Raw genomic sequence first — 17,659 nt, 5'->3', positions numbered from 1 at the left:
TAAGGCTCACCCCCAAGGTACACTTTATATTAATTCAGAATGTGACCAAAATTTCTAGGAACTTCTAAATTTTCTTTATGAGGAATAATGATCAGATCTTACTTAGTATTTCTTAAAGATGATAAAACTTTTAGAGCAATTTTATTTTGGGCAGATATAGCTAAGATATAAAAAATGAGGGGCTGGCCTGGTGGCGTAGTGGTTAGGTTCCTGTACTCTACTTTGGTGGCCCAGGGTTCATGGGTTTGCATCCCAAGCATGGACCTAAACAGCGCTCATCAAGCCATGCTATGGCAGTGACCCACATACAAAACAGGAAGATTGGCACAGATGTCAGCTCAGGGCCAATCTTCCTTACCAAAAAAGGAAAAAAGAAAGATGATCATAAACACAAAGATGTGAAGATAAAATGGTTTTTGGAGGGGTGGGGGATGGGCAGAGTGCAAGCCCCCAGGAGTCATCAAACGAGGGGAGAGAAGACATCCTCACATGAAGGACTTCCTTAGGGATTTACCAGTTGCCTGCTGTGACCAGGCACTGTGCTGGGCACACAGGACACCAGCCCAAAGACCAAGGCCAGGACGGCATGAGAGCTTCCTGGGGGCCAGAGCTTCAGAAGGAGGCAAGGTCTGGCAGCAAGCAGAATCCAGCGAGTGCCTACACTGAGGGGCGGGCTGGAGGGAGGGAGAGGGAGTAGCGAGCTGATGAGGCTGGGAGGAAGAACGTCATGGGCAGAAAGGACCTGTGCGTAAGCGAACACAACCAGGGCCCAGCGGTGTAAGCCCTCCGTGTGCAGGGCGGGTTCCACGAAGGGCAAGGAAGCAGTTTCCCGAAGGAAGGTGTGGTCACCCAACCAGAGGGAGGGCGACAAAGACAAACATTACTGGGTGTCCTGATGGCTGAGGACACTCACCATCTAAGGTCAGGAGTCTGATGACAGGGCAGCAAGAAGGAGGGGGAGACACAAGGGGAAGGGGTTTGAAGGTGAAGCGAAGGAGAGAGGTCAGAGCGGCAACGGGGTTTCTCTGCCCACCAAGGGGCAGCTCGCGCGTGCCTGTCCTTTCTCAACTTACTGACAGAACCTTTAAAATTTAGAGTTACTGAATCCCAGCGGCTTCAAACAAGGGTCAAGACAACAAAGAATTCAGTGAAATACTTAAAATGTGACTTTTCTGTTAATTTTGAGAATACAGTGGTCTGCACATTCCTACAGTCCAATTTTGTTTTTATCCTCTGAAAAAGAAGGAACCTTGTTGAGACCAGATTAAGAGCTGTTTTCTCCCAACAAAGACGGGCGAGTGAATGGGAATGGGGGGGGCCAAAGAGGGAAGGAGTGAGCAGCTCAGGAAACCTGAGCCTCATGGTCTGACCTTCAGCCTAGGGGAGCTGCTGACGGATAACTTGCCTGTGGATCTGGAAACGGCAGCCCGATGAGGCTGGCGTAGTTCACCAGCAACAGTTTTGAAATTAGCTTGGCAACACTTGGCTTGTGAGCACTTGGGAAAGGACGATGAGCTCGCGTGGGGTCACTGCAGTTTCACCAGGAACTGTCTACTAGGTTAACTCCGCGGGTGGTGGAGGGGGATGCCGCAGGCAGAGCAAGGTCTATAGGAAACCCTCTGGAACACGAAGGACGGCCGCAGCCGGGTGGAGTTCTTACGCGGGTTACAAGAGGACTAGGACTGAAGAGATGAGGAGAGAGGCTTCTGGCAATGGCACAGCAACTCATATTAGACCAACCCTCTCACAGACAATGATACGCTGGGCAAAACAGAAAAGGCACCAGAGGACACAGGCAGGCAGGCAGAGAGGGGCAGAGCCGACATCTGGAAGACGGGAGGAGCAGGGGTGAGTGTTCTGCTTGTTGTAACCTGTGCCTCAGGGGAGGTCCCAGCCAGGGCCACTGTGCGAAGCTAAAAGGCACATAGAAACCCGCACCCCCCGGCTTAAAGAGCCAGAAACACAGTCGGGGTCAACCACAGCAGGTGGAATGTGAGGAAATACTGGAAAAGAGGAGTCACAGAGGGGAGCCCAAATTCTGAATACGAACTCTGCCCCAATCTCTGGTTGACCCTGCAGTCTGCATGTGGAGGGGACGGGGGCAGACCTCAAGAAGCCTCACCAAAGCTAAAGTCCTGAGGAACGAAGAAAGAGAGGGAGGGTGGGAGGGAGAAAGAGAAGGAAGAGAGAAAGAATGAAAGAAACAGTAATACTCTTGGAGGAATATTACGGAATCTGGGGTCTCTGCAATGGGTTATCCACAATGTCCAGGATACAAAAAAATTGCTAGACATAAGAACCAAGAAAACTTGACCTATATTCAAGAGAAAAGACAAATAGTGGAGACACATTTGACATGATCCAGATGTTGCAATTAGCAGCAAAAACTTTAGAGCAGCTGCCCAGAAACTGATGATTGGATAAAGAAGATATGGTATATATACACAATGGAATACTACTCAGCCAGGAAAAAGGACCAAATTGTTCCATTCGCATCAACATGGATGGACCTTGAGGGTATTATATTAAGCGAAATAAGCCAGACAGAGAAAGACGAACTCTATATGACTCCACTTATAGGTGGAAGTTAACATATAGACAAGGAGAACTGATCGGTGGTTACCAGGGAAAAGGGGGGGTGGGGGGAGGGCACAAAGGGTGAAGTGGTGTACCCACAACATGACTAACAATAATGTACAACTGAAATCTCACAAGGTTGTAATCTATCATAATCTTAATAAAAAAAAAACAGAAACAAAACTTTAGAGCAGCAATTTTAACTACACTCTAGTGTATAAAGGAAAATACGTTTTTAAGGAATGAACAAATAGGAAATTTTAGCAAAGAAACAAACAGGGCTACGTTTAAATTCTAGAACTGAAAAATACAAAATCTAAAATGAAAAAGTTGCTGGAGAAATTAACAGCAGATTGAAGATAGCCAACGAAAGTCAGTGTATTTGAAGATAGATCCATATAAGTTATCTAATTCAAATAAGAGAAAAAAGTGATAGAAAAAAATGAACAGTAATTACAAATGTGTGTCCACGTAATATAAAAAGGCCTACCATTTAATTGGAGTCCCAGAAAAAACGAGGCCAAAAAAAATATTTGAAGGAAAAATAATTATAATTTTCCCCAATTTAGTGAAAGACATAAATTTACACATCCAAGAAGTAACAAGTAACAGGCGTCCAGGGGGAGAGGGGAGAGGAGGAGAGGGAACTTCCTATAGACGGGAGAAAACACTGCAGCTCACGTCTGATACAGGAAATACACCTAGATTATACAAAGACCACCATCAACAATAAGACAAAGACCCAGCAGAATGACAGGAAAGGATTGGAGCACTTGCCAGAGGAGACATACAGAGAGCCATCAAGCACGTGAGGGTGCTCACCACCACCAGTCACCTAGAAAGAGCACAGGAAGACCACGACGCGATGCCTCCGCACAGCCACAGGACGGCTGACAGTGCCAGATGCTGACAAAGATGAGGAAACACAGCTGTGCGAGTCATGAGCTAAATTAGTCACTTTTATCTGGAGCACCAATTTTATCTGTAAAAGTGACTGAAAGATCAACTGTGGTTATTCAGACTTAGGTATGTCGCAGACTCTTTCTCAAAAATGAGCAATAGTAACTGACAGCATTTTTTCCAAGGATAAAATCTGAGCTTTCAAGCGAAAGTTAGAATTTCAGAAACCCTGTGTATTGGCCACCATGAGCTGGACATCTTCCCAATATTTAAAGACTTTTCTGAAGGGAACAGTGGTGATATCAGCAAATGTAATTTTTTGATATGTTTAACGAAATGTGTTGACATTTGCATAACTCGGGGAATCAATATTTTTAAATGACCAACATGTTATAAAATCATGTATGTATAACAGATCCAAGAGACAATGGGTTTAGTGTAACGGTACAAAGTAACACTGATGTGGTTTCAGGCTCCTCACCGCAAATAACTGGTAGGAAATGCTGCTTGGTGGTTTTGGTGTGGCGTCGAAGGAGATCCCCGGTGTCTGGGAGGGCTCCCCTCCTCACCACATACTGGGGGGAGGCTGGATTTTCTCCATATATTTCAACTAAACAACCTATTGTACCAGACTGAATGTAGAAGCAAAAATGGAGAATCCTTGGGGCGGCCCCGTGGCCGAGTGGTTAAGTTCCTGAGCTCTGCTTCGGTGGCCCAGGGTTTCACTGGTTTGAATCCTGGGCGTGGACCTGGCACTGCTCGTCAGGGCATGCTGAGGCGGCGTCCCACATGCCACAACTAGAAGGAACCACAACTAAGATATGCAACCAGGTACCGGGGGCTTTGGGGAGAAAAGGAAAAATAAAATCTTAAAAAAAAAAAAAGTGAGAATCCAGCTGTCTTGTATCAAGCCAGACAGTAAAGAGATTTGTAAAAATGTAACACAATGCTATTTTTCTCACTAAATTTGTTTTGGAAAATATAGTTATTTTTAATGAGAATGTTATTTATTTATTTATTTATTTATTTTTAAAAGATTGGCACCTGGGCTAACAACTGGTGGAGGGTCTTGTAGAAAATGCAGTATCTGCAAAGCGCAATAAAGCAAAGCGCAACAAAAACGAGGTACTCCTGCACAGTAAATACTGGTAGCGAAAACCCACATAAATAAAAGTTCTTAGGGTCCCCAGTACTTTCCTAGGGCAAAGGGGTCCCAAGACCAAAATGTTTGAGAACCACTGTTAAACTGAATTATCAAAAACCTTCCGTAAAGAAAGCTCCCTACCCAGGCAGGCTCACGTATGCATTCTATCAACGTTTAAGGAAGAATAATACTGGTGCTACATAAGCTCTTTTAGAAACTACAGGAGGTGGGCATGCTTCCCAGTGCATTTTATGAGGCTGAATAAACCTGAGACCAATCATGAAAAAGAAAATAAAGAGAAGTTTGGTAGTTTCTTTTCTTTTTTTTTTTTTGAGGAAGATTAGCCCTGAGCTAACATCTGCCGCCAATCCTCCTCTTTTTGCTGAGGAAGACTGGCCCTGAGCTAACATCCATGCCCATCTTCCTCTACTTTATATGTGGGATGCCTACCACAGCATGGTTTGCTAAGCGGTGCCATGTCCACACCCGGGATCTGAACCACAAACCCCGGGCTGCCAAAGTGGAACGTGCGCACTTAACTGGGCCAGCCCCTGGTAGTTTCTTAGAGTGAAACACGCTGACTACATGAGTCGGCAGTTCCACTCCCAGGTGTCTGTCCAGGTGTGAGGAACTAAGGACCTCTCCAATGGCGCAGAAAAATACCCAGTTTATGTATAAAGTAGAAATTGAAAATATACATAGAGAATAAGCAAGTAAATGTGGCAAAATGTTAAAAACCGGTGGATCTAGTAAAGGGAACGCTTGGATTCTATTATTCTTGTAACTTCTCAGTTTGAAATTATTCCAAAATAAAAAAGGCTAAAACTCAAAACCAAAAACAGAAGAGGCGCCCCCTCCCCGGGGAGCCTCCAGAGCCGCCGCGGGTGGGGCCCACCCCGGGAAGCGGAGCCGTGGACCGCCCTGAACCCCGGCCAGCCGGCTGTGGAGCCGGCGCCGCGGCCTCACCATCTGGAACTCCTCCATCTGCAGGTAGTGCTCCACCAGGAAGCCGTACACGTCCCCGATGCGGATGGTGCTGTCCAGGTCCGGCTCTTCCAGCAGCAGCTCGCACTGCCTGACCGACTCCTTGGGGTCCTCGGTGTACGTCCTGCAGAGAGCAAGGACAGCCTGAGCCTGAGGCCAGGAAACAGCTGTGTGTCAGAGGTCAGAGCAGGCTCCCGGCTGAAGGAGGAGCTCAGGGGAACCAACAGGATGGACCTTTTGTGAAGGTAATTCCTGTGAATTAAATCAATTCATTAATGAGTTAATTCATAAATTCGCTCATTCATTTAACGAGAACTTCCTGATGGCTCGCAGTGCTGGTACGCGCTAGGCCCTGGAGAGTGAACGGTTTGTCAGTCGCGGGCCCTGGCCAGGAGACAGTCTAGAGGCGGACGGTGTGAGGCAGACGGGGACGAGGGGCGTGGAGAGGGGCGCTCCGGCGCGCCTCAGGCCGTCAGGCAGGGGGCCAGCATGAGCCAAGGCCAGCGCAGGGACACAGGCTGCGGAGGAGCGGGTAGTGCATGAGCTGGGGCTGGACCAGGAGGGCCTGGTGAGCCGGCCCCAGTGGGACTCAGGGCAGGGCTGGCGGCTGGAGCTGTGAGGGGCTCAGGCTCTGACTCCAGGCAGCCGGCCCTCTGGCGTCACGAGTCCCCTCCCCTCCATCCACAGCACCCTGCCCTGTGGCTGCACAGTCCTTGCTGCCTACTCTCATCCCTTCTCCCTCAGCAGATATTTCAGAACTTACACATCCGAGTGTGAGTGCCCTTCAAAGAGCGCACTTTGTATGACAGTGTCAAAGTATTTTTGGAACTCTTTTCTCTAAAGCATGTTCTCAGATAAGGAAAATGCTTTTACTGGTTTAGGCAGAAGCTGAGCTCTGCTGCCCTCACAGCTGGCTCCGGGAACAGCTGGATGAGCTGCCAATAAATAAAACCAGTGGCACGTACAAACTTAGATTTGTGGCCTCTTCTAAACACAGACACCGTGAGGCCCCAGCCCCCTCCCACAGGCCTGGGGAGGACGTGTGCTCGGTCACCACAGTCCCTGCCTTCCCTGGCGGTACTATGGCCCCCTCGCTTGGAACCCCCCTGCTTGACCTCTGCACATACCTGAGCAGGTCCCAGGGTCCCTCAGACACATCGTCTCCCAACCCAAATGTGCCCCAGCGCCCCCACCACCAGATTTCTCTCTCAATGGTCTCTATTTCTGGAACGATCTTCCCAAAAGTGTGCCCCAGGGTCTGAGGGAACTTCCCAAGAGGAGCTCAGACACGAAAGAACAGTAATGCCCCTCGCATGCCTGCCCAGCCGTCCAGGAGTTCCTTTGAAGAATGCTCATGGGAAATGAAACCTGGGTCTGGGCCCTGGCGGTCAGGGGAGCTGGAGTCAGGAGGCGGAAGCGGGAGCCTGGGGGGTTCCCTGGGGAGCTCCACGGGACCTGAGGCGCAGCGCGCCGCCAGCCTGCACCCAGCCTCCTGTGGCCAACGCACCTGCGGGCCTGGACGAACCGCTCCACCAGCGCCATCTTGCTCTGCAGCCGAGCCAGCCTGGCCTCCTGGTCCAGGGGACTCTTGGCCTTGGCCTTGGACAGGCACTTGTAGGCCTCCGTCAGTGCCCCGTGGGCTTTGTCGTAGTTCTGGTATTCATCAATCTCCACCTGCGTGGACGAGACTGTCAGGACCCTCGGGGCTCCACGACCCTCCCCAGGGGCTGCTGGAACAAGAGGAGGGTGTGCACCTGGGCACAGGCATCGTAAAAGCCCGCCAGCAGGTCCAGGGCACGCCCCTTGGTGTAGAAGCCGATGATGTTCTTCATGATCTCGGGCTCCCGCCGCCAGTCCAGGGACTGCAGGTAGTTGGCAGCCATGATGTAGATTTCCTTTTGCCTCGAGACGCCCGCAAAGAAGATGATTTTCTCCGTGTCCCCAGACTTCAGCAGTGCTCTCATGGCCTAGACAGGGACAGAGCCTGGGCTGGGCTAGGAGCTCGAGGTGAATGTTGCGCCACCCTCCGAGAAAGGGGCACACGCTCTCCCGCCTGCCGCTGCAGCTGGGACTCCTGCCAAGAGCGAGCTCAGGGCTTGGCGGTCCTCGCAGCAGGCTTGAAAGCCCTGGTGGGGGAAGCTTGGGGCACATGGAAAGCGCGCAGGGGGCACGCTGCATCCAACGGGCAGTGATGCCTGGAGGAGCAGCCGGCCGGGGCTCACCTTCAGCTTGTTCCCGGCCTGCGTGTACTTCTTGGTCGCCAGGTGGTAGTTGCCCTGGCGCATGCAGCAGTGGGCTATCTGCTCCAGCAGCTCCCGCCGGGCCTCTTCCGACAGGGCCTTGGAGTCCTTGGCCACTGTCATCTTCTCGGCCATCTCCTCGGTGATGGTCATGTTCTGCTCCAGGCACAGCTGCAGGGCTTCGTGATACTGGGCAGGAGCCACAGAGACCGAGAAGTGGAGGTTACGGTGGGCCGCTGAGGGGGGCCATGGGCCGCTGAGGGGGGCTGAGGGCCTCAGAGGAGGCCAGGCCCACGGCTCAGTGGTGGCATGTCACTTTCTCTCACGCTATTAACATTCTAGAATGCAGTGAGGGAAACGCGGAGCTTTCAAAAGAATATTACATTTGTGGTGAGAGGAAAGGTAATCAGAAATTAATTTTATTCTATAATTCTTTTCAAATTTTTTAATTAAGGGGTTTAATTAATTTCTTAAAAATTTAAGAAAAATTTTATAGTCCTCACTTAAGAATACGTCTTGGGAAAAAAAAGAATGATGTCTTGGAGACGAGCCTGTCTCAGCAGGCAAGGGGCTGCGCGTTCTTTCTGATAGAAACGCTGATTATTTAACTTGTCCTGCCGACAATCCTTTGCTGGTACAGCCCTTGTGCATCTGCCATTCGCACGGGTTCCAACGCCTGGTCAGGACGGATTCCGAGGACAGCATGCACTGGGTGGAGGGAGACTTGAGGCTAGTGCCGCTGCGTTTCCATGGCAATCTACTGGGATGTCTAACCTTTCACCTTTACGAGCCTACTTCATGAAAAATGGAATCTCCTAGAGTTTTGATCTGTATTTCTCTTATTACAAACGAGGCTAAGTATCTGACATTCAGGGACCACCATATTTCTTTTTTAAATAAACTGAATTTTTATTCATATTCATATTATCCACATTCTTTGTCTTTTCCTTTTGAGTTGCTGGTAAGTTTCTTATTGGTTTATGGGAACTCTATACCTATTAAGAAAACTAGATTTTCAGGATACAGGTAGAATATATATTTTTTCTTATTATTTTATTATTTATCTTTACTTTGTTTATGGAGTTTTCTCCATGCACTATTTTCAAATTTGTATTTGGTCGAATTGATCAAGCCTTTCCCATCACGGCTTCTAGGTTTGGATCAGACTTAGAAAACATCTTCCTCCTTTAAGACTGCGCCACGAGACACACTGAGGCTTTGGCGGAACCGCTGCTCTTTCACCGTTAGCCCGAAATCTCTGACCCATCTGGAGTTTACAGGGAGGGAGGTGAGCAGGCTTTAACTCTTTCTTTCCCAAGCGGCTACCAGCTGGTTGTATGAACCCATTTACTGAAGGACTCATCTTCTGCCCTCTGTTGGAGATGCTCCAGCATCACAGACTAAATGTATTTACGTATGTGGCTCTGTTTCTGGACTTTCCAGGCCTGCTCATGAACCAGACCCCAATTATTCTAGCTTTGATACATTTTATGATCTGGGAGACTTAATCACTGCTCATTAGTCTTCCTTCCAGATTTTTCCTGGCTATTCTGGCTTCTCTGCTTTTCACTGTGAAAACACAGAATCCATTTATCTAGCTAGAGAAAGCGCCGTGCTATTTTTCCTGGGGTTAGATTAAGTCTGAGTCTAACTGAGGGAGGATCCACTTGTGCATCTGTTGGGTCTTTCTAAACAAAAACAGGCTGTGTGCCTCTTCATTTGTGCCAGGATTCTGACATCACTCAGAGGGAGAGCCTGAGCTGCAAGCACAATCCTGGCTCAGGAGGAAAGAGCTTGCAGTGGACAGGCTCATTCTGTGTGATTAACAATTCCCCAGAACTCCATTCAGTTTCTATCAAGGGGAATTTTCCTACTTAAAAAAGGTTAGTACACATACCCACTAGCATGGCTACCATAACAAACTAGAAAATAGCAAGTGTTGACGAGGATGTGGAGAAACTGGGACCCCTGTGCACTGTTGGTGGGAATGTAAAATGGTTCAGCTGCTGTGGAAACTGTGGAGGTCCCTCAAAAAATTAAAACAGGGTTACCATATGATCCAGCAATTCCATTTCTGGGTAAATACCCAAAAGAATTGAAAGGTCTCAACGAGATATTTGTACAGTCACGCTCATAATAGCATTATTCACAACAGTCAAAAGGCACAAGCAGCCCAAGTGTCCATCTATGGAGGAACGGTAAGCAAAATGTGATCCGTACATACAATGAAGTATCACTCAGTCTTAAATAGGAAGGACATTCTGACACACGCTACAACACAGAGGGACCTTGAGGACAGCACGCTGAGTCCTCGATAAGCTGAGTGAAGTAAGCAAGTCAGCTCCCTCGAGTCATCAAATTCAGAGAGACGGAAAGTAGAGGGTGGGTGTCAGGGGGAGAGGGACGGGAGGTGTTGTTTAGTGGGGACGGAGTTTTAGTTTTACAAGATGAAAAGAGTTCTGGAGATTGGTTGCATGAAAATGTAAATACACTTAACACTACTGGGCTGTACGCTTGAAAAACAGCTAAGATGGTAAATTTTACGTTACATGTACTTTACCACACACACACACAAAAGCTGAGTGCAGCTCCCTGGTTAGAATTTGAAGACACCCGTGAGCGGGCAGGGAGTCTCCCCGCGAGGGCTGTGAAGCTTGCTCTTAGCACCCTTCACCCCCAGGGCAGGCCAGGGCCACAGCCTTCCTTGTGAGATCGTCCCAGGAGAGACATCAAAGCCGCATCCACCGTGTTTGCAGGAAAGGTGACCCTGAGGCTTTAGTGCCTGAGTGTGTCCCGGCGGGGGGACTCTGCAGACCCCTTACCTTCTTGGCGGCCAGCAGCAGCTCCACTGCCTTCTCATACTGACTGTGCTCAAGGAAGAAGTCCGAGCAGCGGGACAGGAGGGCGGGGTCCGACTTCTCGTCCAAGTCCTCCGCTATGAGCTGCAGGGCCACAAACTGCTGGGTGGCAAAGGCCAGCTCCAGGGCCTTGGAGAAGTGGCCAGCCTACAGACAGCAGGGAACTCTGAGCAGCCGCCTGAGCCCCAGGGCCCACGAATGCCCTAGTGCTTCCCTCATGCACAGGCAAATCGCCTCAGGTCCAGGGCAGGGCCAGCCCCTCACCTTGTGGTACAGCATGACTGCCCTGTCCATCTGCTCGCCCTTTTCCTCGTAGTAGCGTGCTGCCTCGATCATGTCCTCGGGGGAGCTCAGCAGGGCCAAGTTCATGAGCTGGTCGTCCAGGCCATTCTCCTGCAGGGAGGAGGCGGCGCTTAGGGGTTCCGGCTCAGGTCTGTGAACGCTGCTGTGGGGCCCACCTCCCTCGTTTTGACTCGCTGCTGGTGGACACGAGCATGGTTTCTAATGACTGTCCTAACGTCTTACCAGGTACATGTACCAGAATTTTCAGAGGCTTCCTTTTTTTCCATTACACAGAACATTGCGGAAACTATCTGAGGTGAGGGCTCACCACATTTTCGGATTTTTCCAGAAGTGAGACCCTGGGTTGGAACATTTCTATGAATACAGAATATCCAATGACTTCCTATGAAGGGTCTGCTATTTACAAGGCCATAAGCACAAGTCAGCCTCACTGCTTGCTCGGGAGCCCTGGATACTAGGAGACACACAGTGATGAGCCAGGCCTCGCAAACACCGTCAGAGAGGACGAGATGGGTGGAAGGAGGGCACAGACGCGCACGGAGTGAGGTGGGAGTGGTAAAACTGGCCTGGGGCAGGGACGTGAGGCCCACGACACAATTCTCTCTCTTTCCTGTTTGAAGCTCTCTCCACAGAATGTGGGAGACAGCGCCGAAGCACGCCTTTCCACCTGCCCAGGTCTAACCGCCAGAGGCTGCAGGCCTCCCTGCGAGCCGGCCCGTGGCGGTCCACCTACCTTGCACAGGCGGATGGCGTTGTTGAAGGCCTGCGCTTGTCTGTAGAAGTGCACTGCCTGCCTCACTTCCTCCTGGCTCTCATACTGGCGGGCCAGGTGGTACGACGCGGCCCAGTTTCCTGTCTCATTGGCTATTTCAGCAGCCTAGAAGGACACCAGAGAAACTCCTGGGGGCTCTGTCTCGCCACACCACCGAGCAGCCCTGACTCCCAGGGGCTGCTCCTACCTTCTGGATGTTGCCCTGGAAGCAGTAAATGCGGACCAGGGAGAAGTGGTCCTGTGCCAGCTCATAGTAGCGCAGCGCGGCCTCCATCTCCGCCTGGCTCTCCAGGTACTGGGCCCACCACCTCCACAGGGTCCTGGAAATAGCCCGCGGTCTCTCTCTTAGGTCCCCACTCCCGCTAGAAATGAGCTCCTGGGTCCCAAACACCCCCTCAGAGTATACCACACAGGCGCAGCAGCCGGCGGACATGGAAGCTGGGTGCACGAGGCCAAGACCGAGGTCCCGGCGTCTGAAGGAATCTTGTCCAGGGGAAAGCCCCTGCCCCAGGTCCTGGGGACCAGCTCTGAGGAACTGAGGGGATGCTTCACACTGTCACATATGAACCTCTGGAAGGAGGTCCCCCAGCTGGTCCTGGGCAGCACACGCAGGCCTCCTGCACCCAGTGGGGGCTACTCACTTGTCCTTCATCTTATTGATGTACAGCTCCAGGGAGTGCAGGTCCTCCGACAGCATCCTGGGCACCTCGAAGCAGTGCGTGTCTGACTTCTCATAGCTGCCGGAGAAGACGAGGAGCAGCCTGTTCGCATGGGCCCAGCCCCGGTGATGACCAGGTGGAGACAGGCTGGAGCACTACTGCCCTGCCTGCAGCTCTGCGGCCTGTGGACCCACTGTCAGGAGGCAGTGGGGTTTCTTCGCTGCTTGCAGGCCCGCACGGACCCTAGTAAGGAGGGCTCCTGCCCTGGAGAGGGCTCAGTGTGGCCAGGCCCCGGGCCCTACCACCAGCACTGCCCCAGGTGACACCCAGCTCATCAGTGCTGCGGCTGCATGCAACCAGCCAGCTCTAGGCCTCAGAGGGGTGTTCCTTAACGTGTCTGGAAACCTGGAGCCGTGCCGGGCTGGAGGGGCAGCCTTGTCTCCGGGGTTCTCCTAAAACTACAGGTCTCAAGCTCCCCGTGAAAGCCCCCCACCAAGAAGGTCACAGCCTGTGCCGAGATGAGACGGCGCCTCAGTCTAGAACCTTCCTTTGGGAACCTCTATGGCCATCTCTCTGGGGCAGAGCAAAAAGGAAGAGGTGACCAGGGCCCATCCAAGAGAGAGCTGGAAGAGGCTCCACATGAGGATGCCACGTGCATCCTTCCTGTGTCCTCACGCGCCCTCTACATGCCCCACAGGCCCCATGTGTCCTCCACAGCCCGCACACCCTCCATGCACGCCTCGCCCAGCCCCTCGCTCACTAAGTGAGGGCCCGGCTGCAGTCGGCACTGGCCTCCAGGTGCCTGGCGTAGTTGTAGTAGGTGGTGCGCAGATGGATGCGGTCGTGGAGCTCGGCGACTTCCACCGCTTTCTGCCACTGGTCGGAGGCCTGGTAGAGCTTGTTCAGAAGGTCGTAGCGCTTGCAGTTCTTGTATAGCTGCTCGGCATCCTCCTGGAGAGGAGGCACACGTCAGCGTGGCCACTGTTGGCCAGAAGGCCTGCTGTGCACACCACCTGTACTGAGAGTGGCCTTGCCATCAACCAGCCTGCGACAAAGATGCACGGCACACACGGAGGACAGATGGACACTTTAGGACGTGTGGACATGTTCAAGGCAAATGACACATGCCAATGTGGCATTCCCGTCCCTGCTAGAGAAAGTGAGACTTACCCGTCAGCCAGGAAGGTCTGCCCCCGACCCAGGCCTGTCTCTCACCGTGCCACGGGGAGGAGACCCGCCCCCGCCGGCAGGCCCTCAGAGCGCCCGTGCTCACCCTACAGACCCAGGCGAGCACCACACAGGTGTGTTCAGTGCTGCCTGCCCCCAGCCCTCTTCAGAGGGTCTGCCCTGACCGGCCCCACGTGGCAGCACCATCTGATCTGTGCCCAGCTGCGCAGCCTCTGCTTCCTGAGAGTTCCATCAGCCTCTATGGGCTGTGGGTCCTGTCAGCAGGGAGGGCCGTGAGCTCCAAGAGCACGCAGGAGGCAGGGAGAGACCCTGCAGAGGAGAGAGGCCTCGGGAGCTCCTCAGGGACCTTGCCCCCCTTTTTGGCTTATGTTACTTTGAGGGGTTTCTGTTCCCTGCAACAAAATGAGCCAGACAAGCACACCCCTCAGCTCCCCTGAGCAGGGACCCCGGGAAAGTCAGCAGCGGCCCTGCCATCCCCCTGGTTTCACCCAGCCTCAGCCCAGGAGCGCCCTCGTGGCTGCAGGTCCAGGGTCCGCTCCCTGGTCCGTCTGCTTGCCTGCAGGACCTGGGCATCCCGACTCACCAGCATGCCCAGCTGTATGGCCAGCACGGCCACCCTGGCTTCCAGCTCCGGCTCCTGCTCAGCCTCCCGCAGTGCTCGGGCTCCGCGTGCGTGGCCCATGTGCCCCAGGCACACCTTGGCGACATCCAGCCGCTGGGTCTTCACACACATTCGTGCCATATTCTCCCAGACAGCCTCACTGCGGCAGGGGACACAGCAGCTCCGTTAGCTTCCAGCCAGTGCCTCCGGCCCACCAAGATGAATGCCAGACAGCACAGGGGGACCCAGGCCCGACACACATCATCACCAGGAGGAGGGGATGTGGGAGCCTCACTGGCTTCAGCAACAGAGCAACGCAGCACACCAGGGACCACGCTCCCTCTCCGAGAAGAAAATAGGCAAGACACACGTGTTCCCTGGGTCTTTGTGGCTGGTGCGCTGCTTCCCACGGCTCCCGGCCCCCGAGGGGCCCTGGGACCCGCTCCTGACACCAGCTTCCCTCCAACATTTCCCCCGTGTCGGTGGGGATGGGCTCTGTCAGGAGATGAAGGGTTTTCCGGGTAGGCTGCCAGCTCTCATCCCCTCCCCTGCTTTAGTCAGTCCGTCTGCTGAGCAAACACTCTCTTCTTGTCACCACCCACTCAACCCACGGGTGGGTCACGGGTGCCTCCCTTCCCAGAGCTGAGCTCCTAGCAGGCTGCCCTCCAGCCAGGGAGCTCTCACCCCACCGGCTGCAGTGGCAGAGGAGCAGGGGTCTTGGAGTGTCCCAGCGCCTCCCTCAGGAGCACACTGAGTCTGGGCAGTGGGATGTGGGGTGCCAACCCTGGCTCTGGAGAGCAGGATGCTCAGTGCAGGGTCCCGATGGGCCTGCAGACCAAGCTGACTATGTGCAGATCCCATGAGCCGCCCTGCACACCCCCAGGCCTCCTGTTCTCTCGTGCCCACGAGCCCCGAGGACCTTCATGCAGCTCCAGGGAGCAGATCAGGGTGCACCAGCGAGCCAGCCTGTCAGAGCAAAGGCTCAGCGGGCACGCGGGCTTCCTTCCACGTTGTAAGGTTTCTAGCATGTTCTCTCCCTCTGATGCTGACCTGGGGCTCCTGACCCACCTCCCTTGGCAGGTCAGCTGGAAATGACCTCGGACCTGGGATGGCCACCCCTCAGAAATGGCGCTCCACAAAACTCAAGTGTCCCGGGGGGGCCGGGCGGGAGGACGCTCTCTGGCCCATCCTCATGGGCCCCTGAGCCCACCGCCTTGCGCGGCCCACCTTAAGCTCAGACTGGGGCCCCTTCCAAACAGACAGCAGGGTGTGAGCTCTGTGCAGCGAAGGCAAAGGAAACAAGTGTGCTTCTGCACCATCTCAGCCACTGTGCGGACTTCTTCCTAGTGTGAAACCTGCAGTCCCATGCACACATGTACACGCTGACACACCCGTGTACCCGCACACGCTTGTACATGTCCCAGACACTTAGGCACAGATATACATGCTCACGGGCAGACTCACACAGAGAAAACCCCAAGGAAATAGCCTTGTGGGTCTGGGGACCAGGCCCCTCCCCTTGCCATCATGGCTGCTCCATCTGAGGCCCCGCAGATGAAGCTAGGGAGCCCCTGGAGGAGGCGGGTTGGGTCTGCTGCTCCCAACCTGGCCAAGGAACCCTAGAGGGACTTAGGGGACTCTGCTCGAGGGCGTAGGACGAGCTGCCTCCCAGAGCACAGCCCACTGTGCTGGGGAATGAGGGGATGCTCTCGGCGTACAGCGCCGGGCTTGTAGACTCAATGTTGGGGCCCCTCCCTGACGGCCTTACCTGTGAAGAGCCCGAGGACAGACAGGAAAGGCAGGGCTCCACCCACTATGGGCCGTGGCTGGGGCCCCAGGTGACCCTCATTTCAGGTTCCCCAACATGAATCAAATCAGGGCAAAAGGAGCTCCTGAGAGAGGACGCACTGGGACCGAGGTGGGCACTGGTCCGGTGGGATGGACCTCACTATGGGCGTCTGTGGTCAGAATGCTATGCAGCCAGGTGCCCTTTCCCACAAGCAAACATATACTTCAGTGTGTTTTTGGTTTTATCTGGGTCCTGCCAGAACTCTTTTTAATCCGCTAGATATGGCTACCAAGGGTGGGATGAAAGTGCAAGGGTGTCTGGCATATTTTAGCCACAACTGGCCCCAGGTGGCCACGGCCCGTAGGAAGTGAGGCCTGGGGAGAGGGGCCATGTGGGCACTGTGCACGTCTGTTGGGGCTCGATCCCCTTTGATGACCTCACACTAGGGCTACCCAGAGCACCAAGGAGTACACGTCAGTAAGTAATTTCTTGGACATGAGCCGCTGGTGGACTTCACGATACGTCAAGGTCACTGTGCGAGACCATCCCCTTCCTCCTCAAGGAGACCCTTGGCTTCCGGGTTCACATCATTAACTGGCTGAGAGAGCAGAAGCTTTAGAAGCCCCACTCAGCTCAGCGAGCCTGCAGCTCCGTCTGAGTCAGGCCCTTCCGCCCCTCGTCCCCCCGGCGCCTCAGCCAAGAAACCACCTTCTCTGCATTCAAACCCCCTTCCTCACAACAAGCGGGAGACCAGAGTTCATCTTTCTCCTGGTCTGAGGCGCTGGTGGAAACGTGCGCTGAAGCGCCCCTGGGTGCAAAGCCCGTTGTCTGTAAGCACATGTCTGTTAGCAGCTGGGATGCTGCCCTGCTGAGGTGGGGGCTCCCTGGGCCCCCCAGGGTCTTGGGGGCAGACAGACCCAGTGACTGAGGGCACTCCAAGATACTGCTAGTTCTAGAAATGACAGCTAGTGACAACACAGAGTCCAGTGGTGAAATCTGGACTCTCAGGACACTCTGTTCTCACCCCACAGCTTCTAGTCAATTTTACACAACTTCTCTCGTTTCATCTACAGAACTGATGGAAAGTCATCACCACGCCTCAGAGAATTCTCATTTCCCTGACCCTTCCACTGTCACACATTTTTTTTTTTTGCAGAAGAATAGCCCTGAGCTAACATCCGTGCCCATCTTCCTCTACTTTATACGTGGGACGCCTGTCACAGCATGGCTTGATAAGTGATGCGTAGGTCCACGCCCGGGATTTGAACGAGCGAACCCCAGGCCGCTGAAGCAGGGCACGAACTTGACCACTGCGCCACTGGGCTGGCCCCCACACATTGTTTTAAACACACCTCATGCTTTCAAGGTGCAGCCCCAGAGCAGGCGTGGGTGGCCTGGGTGGAGGGTGGTGGTCCGGGGCTTGGAGCCACCCGTCTTCTAGGTCAGTGGCATGAGTGGGTGAGGAGCAAGGTGCTGGTGAGACACAAGGGCTTTATATTCTTTCCAAATGATTTCAAGTGATTGGAACATTCTTTAAACTACCCTGTGCCTCATTTATATGGTGACTGACAAATAATAATGTACAACTGAAATTTCACAATGTTATAAGCTACTATGAGCTCAATAAAAAAAAAACAAAAAACC

At 53.2% G+C, this 17,659-nt stretch overlaps 1 protein-coding gene across 3 annotated transcripts in view; it reads right to left on the bottom strand.

Annotated features, from left to right (window-relative positions):
• The window catches only part of IFT140 (intraflagellar transport 140), an 88,940-nt gene that overhangs the window by 1,384 nt on the left and 69,897 nt on the right, over positions 1-17,659 (bottom strand). For all 3 annotated transcript variants that reach the window (XM_070567052.1, XM_070567054.1, XM_070567053.1), the window contains exons 19-29: positions 14,209-14,386; positions 13,198-13,388; positions 12,420-12,515; positions 11,966-12,098; positions 11,740-11,883; positions 10,968-11,096; positions 10,668-10,850; positions 7,828-8,034; positions 7,360-7,572; positions 7,113-7,279; positions 5,588-5,729 (exon numbers count right to left, since the gene is read on the bottom strand). In XM_070567052.1, coding sequence (XP_070423153.1) covers positions 5,588-5,729; positions 7,113-7,279; positions 7,360-7,572; positions 7,828-8,034; positions 10,668-10,850; positions 10,968-11,096; positions 11,740-11,883; positions 11,966-12,098; positions 12,420-12,515; positions 13,198-13,388; positions 14,209-14,386 — 1,783 coding nt within the window. The remainder of the gene's footprint in view (positions 1-5,587; positions 5,730-7,112; positions 7,280-7,359; positions 7,573-7,827; positions 8,035-10,667; positions 10,851-10,967; positions 11,097-11,739; positions 11,884-11,965; positions 12,099-12,419; positions 12,516-13,197; positions 13,389-14,208; positions 14,387-17,659) is intronic.

This window comes from Equus przewalskii, chromosome 12 (genome assembly GCF_037783145.1).
Source record: "Equus przewalskii isolate Varuska chromosome 12, EquPr2, whole genome shotgun sequence".
NCBI classification, from domain to species: Eukaryota; Metazoa; Chordata; class Mammalia; order Perissodactyla; family Equidae; genus Equus; species Equus przewalskii.
Note: the sequence above shows the minus strand (reverse complement) of the source record. Positions and strands in the feature narration are given on the sequence as shown.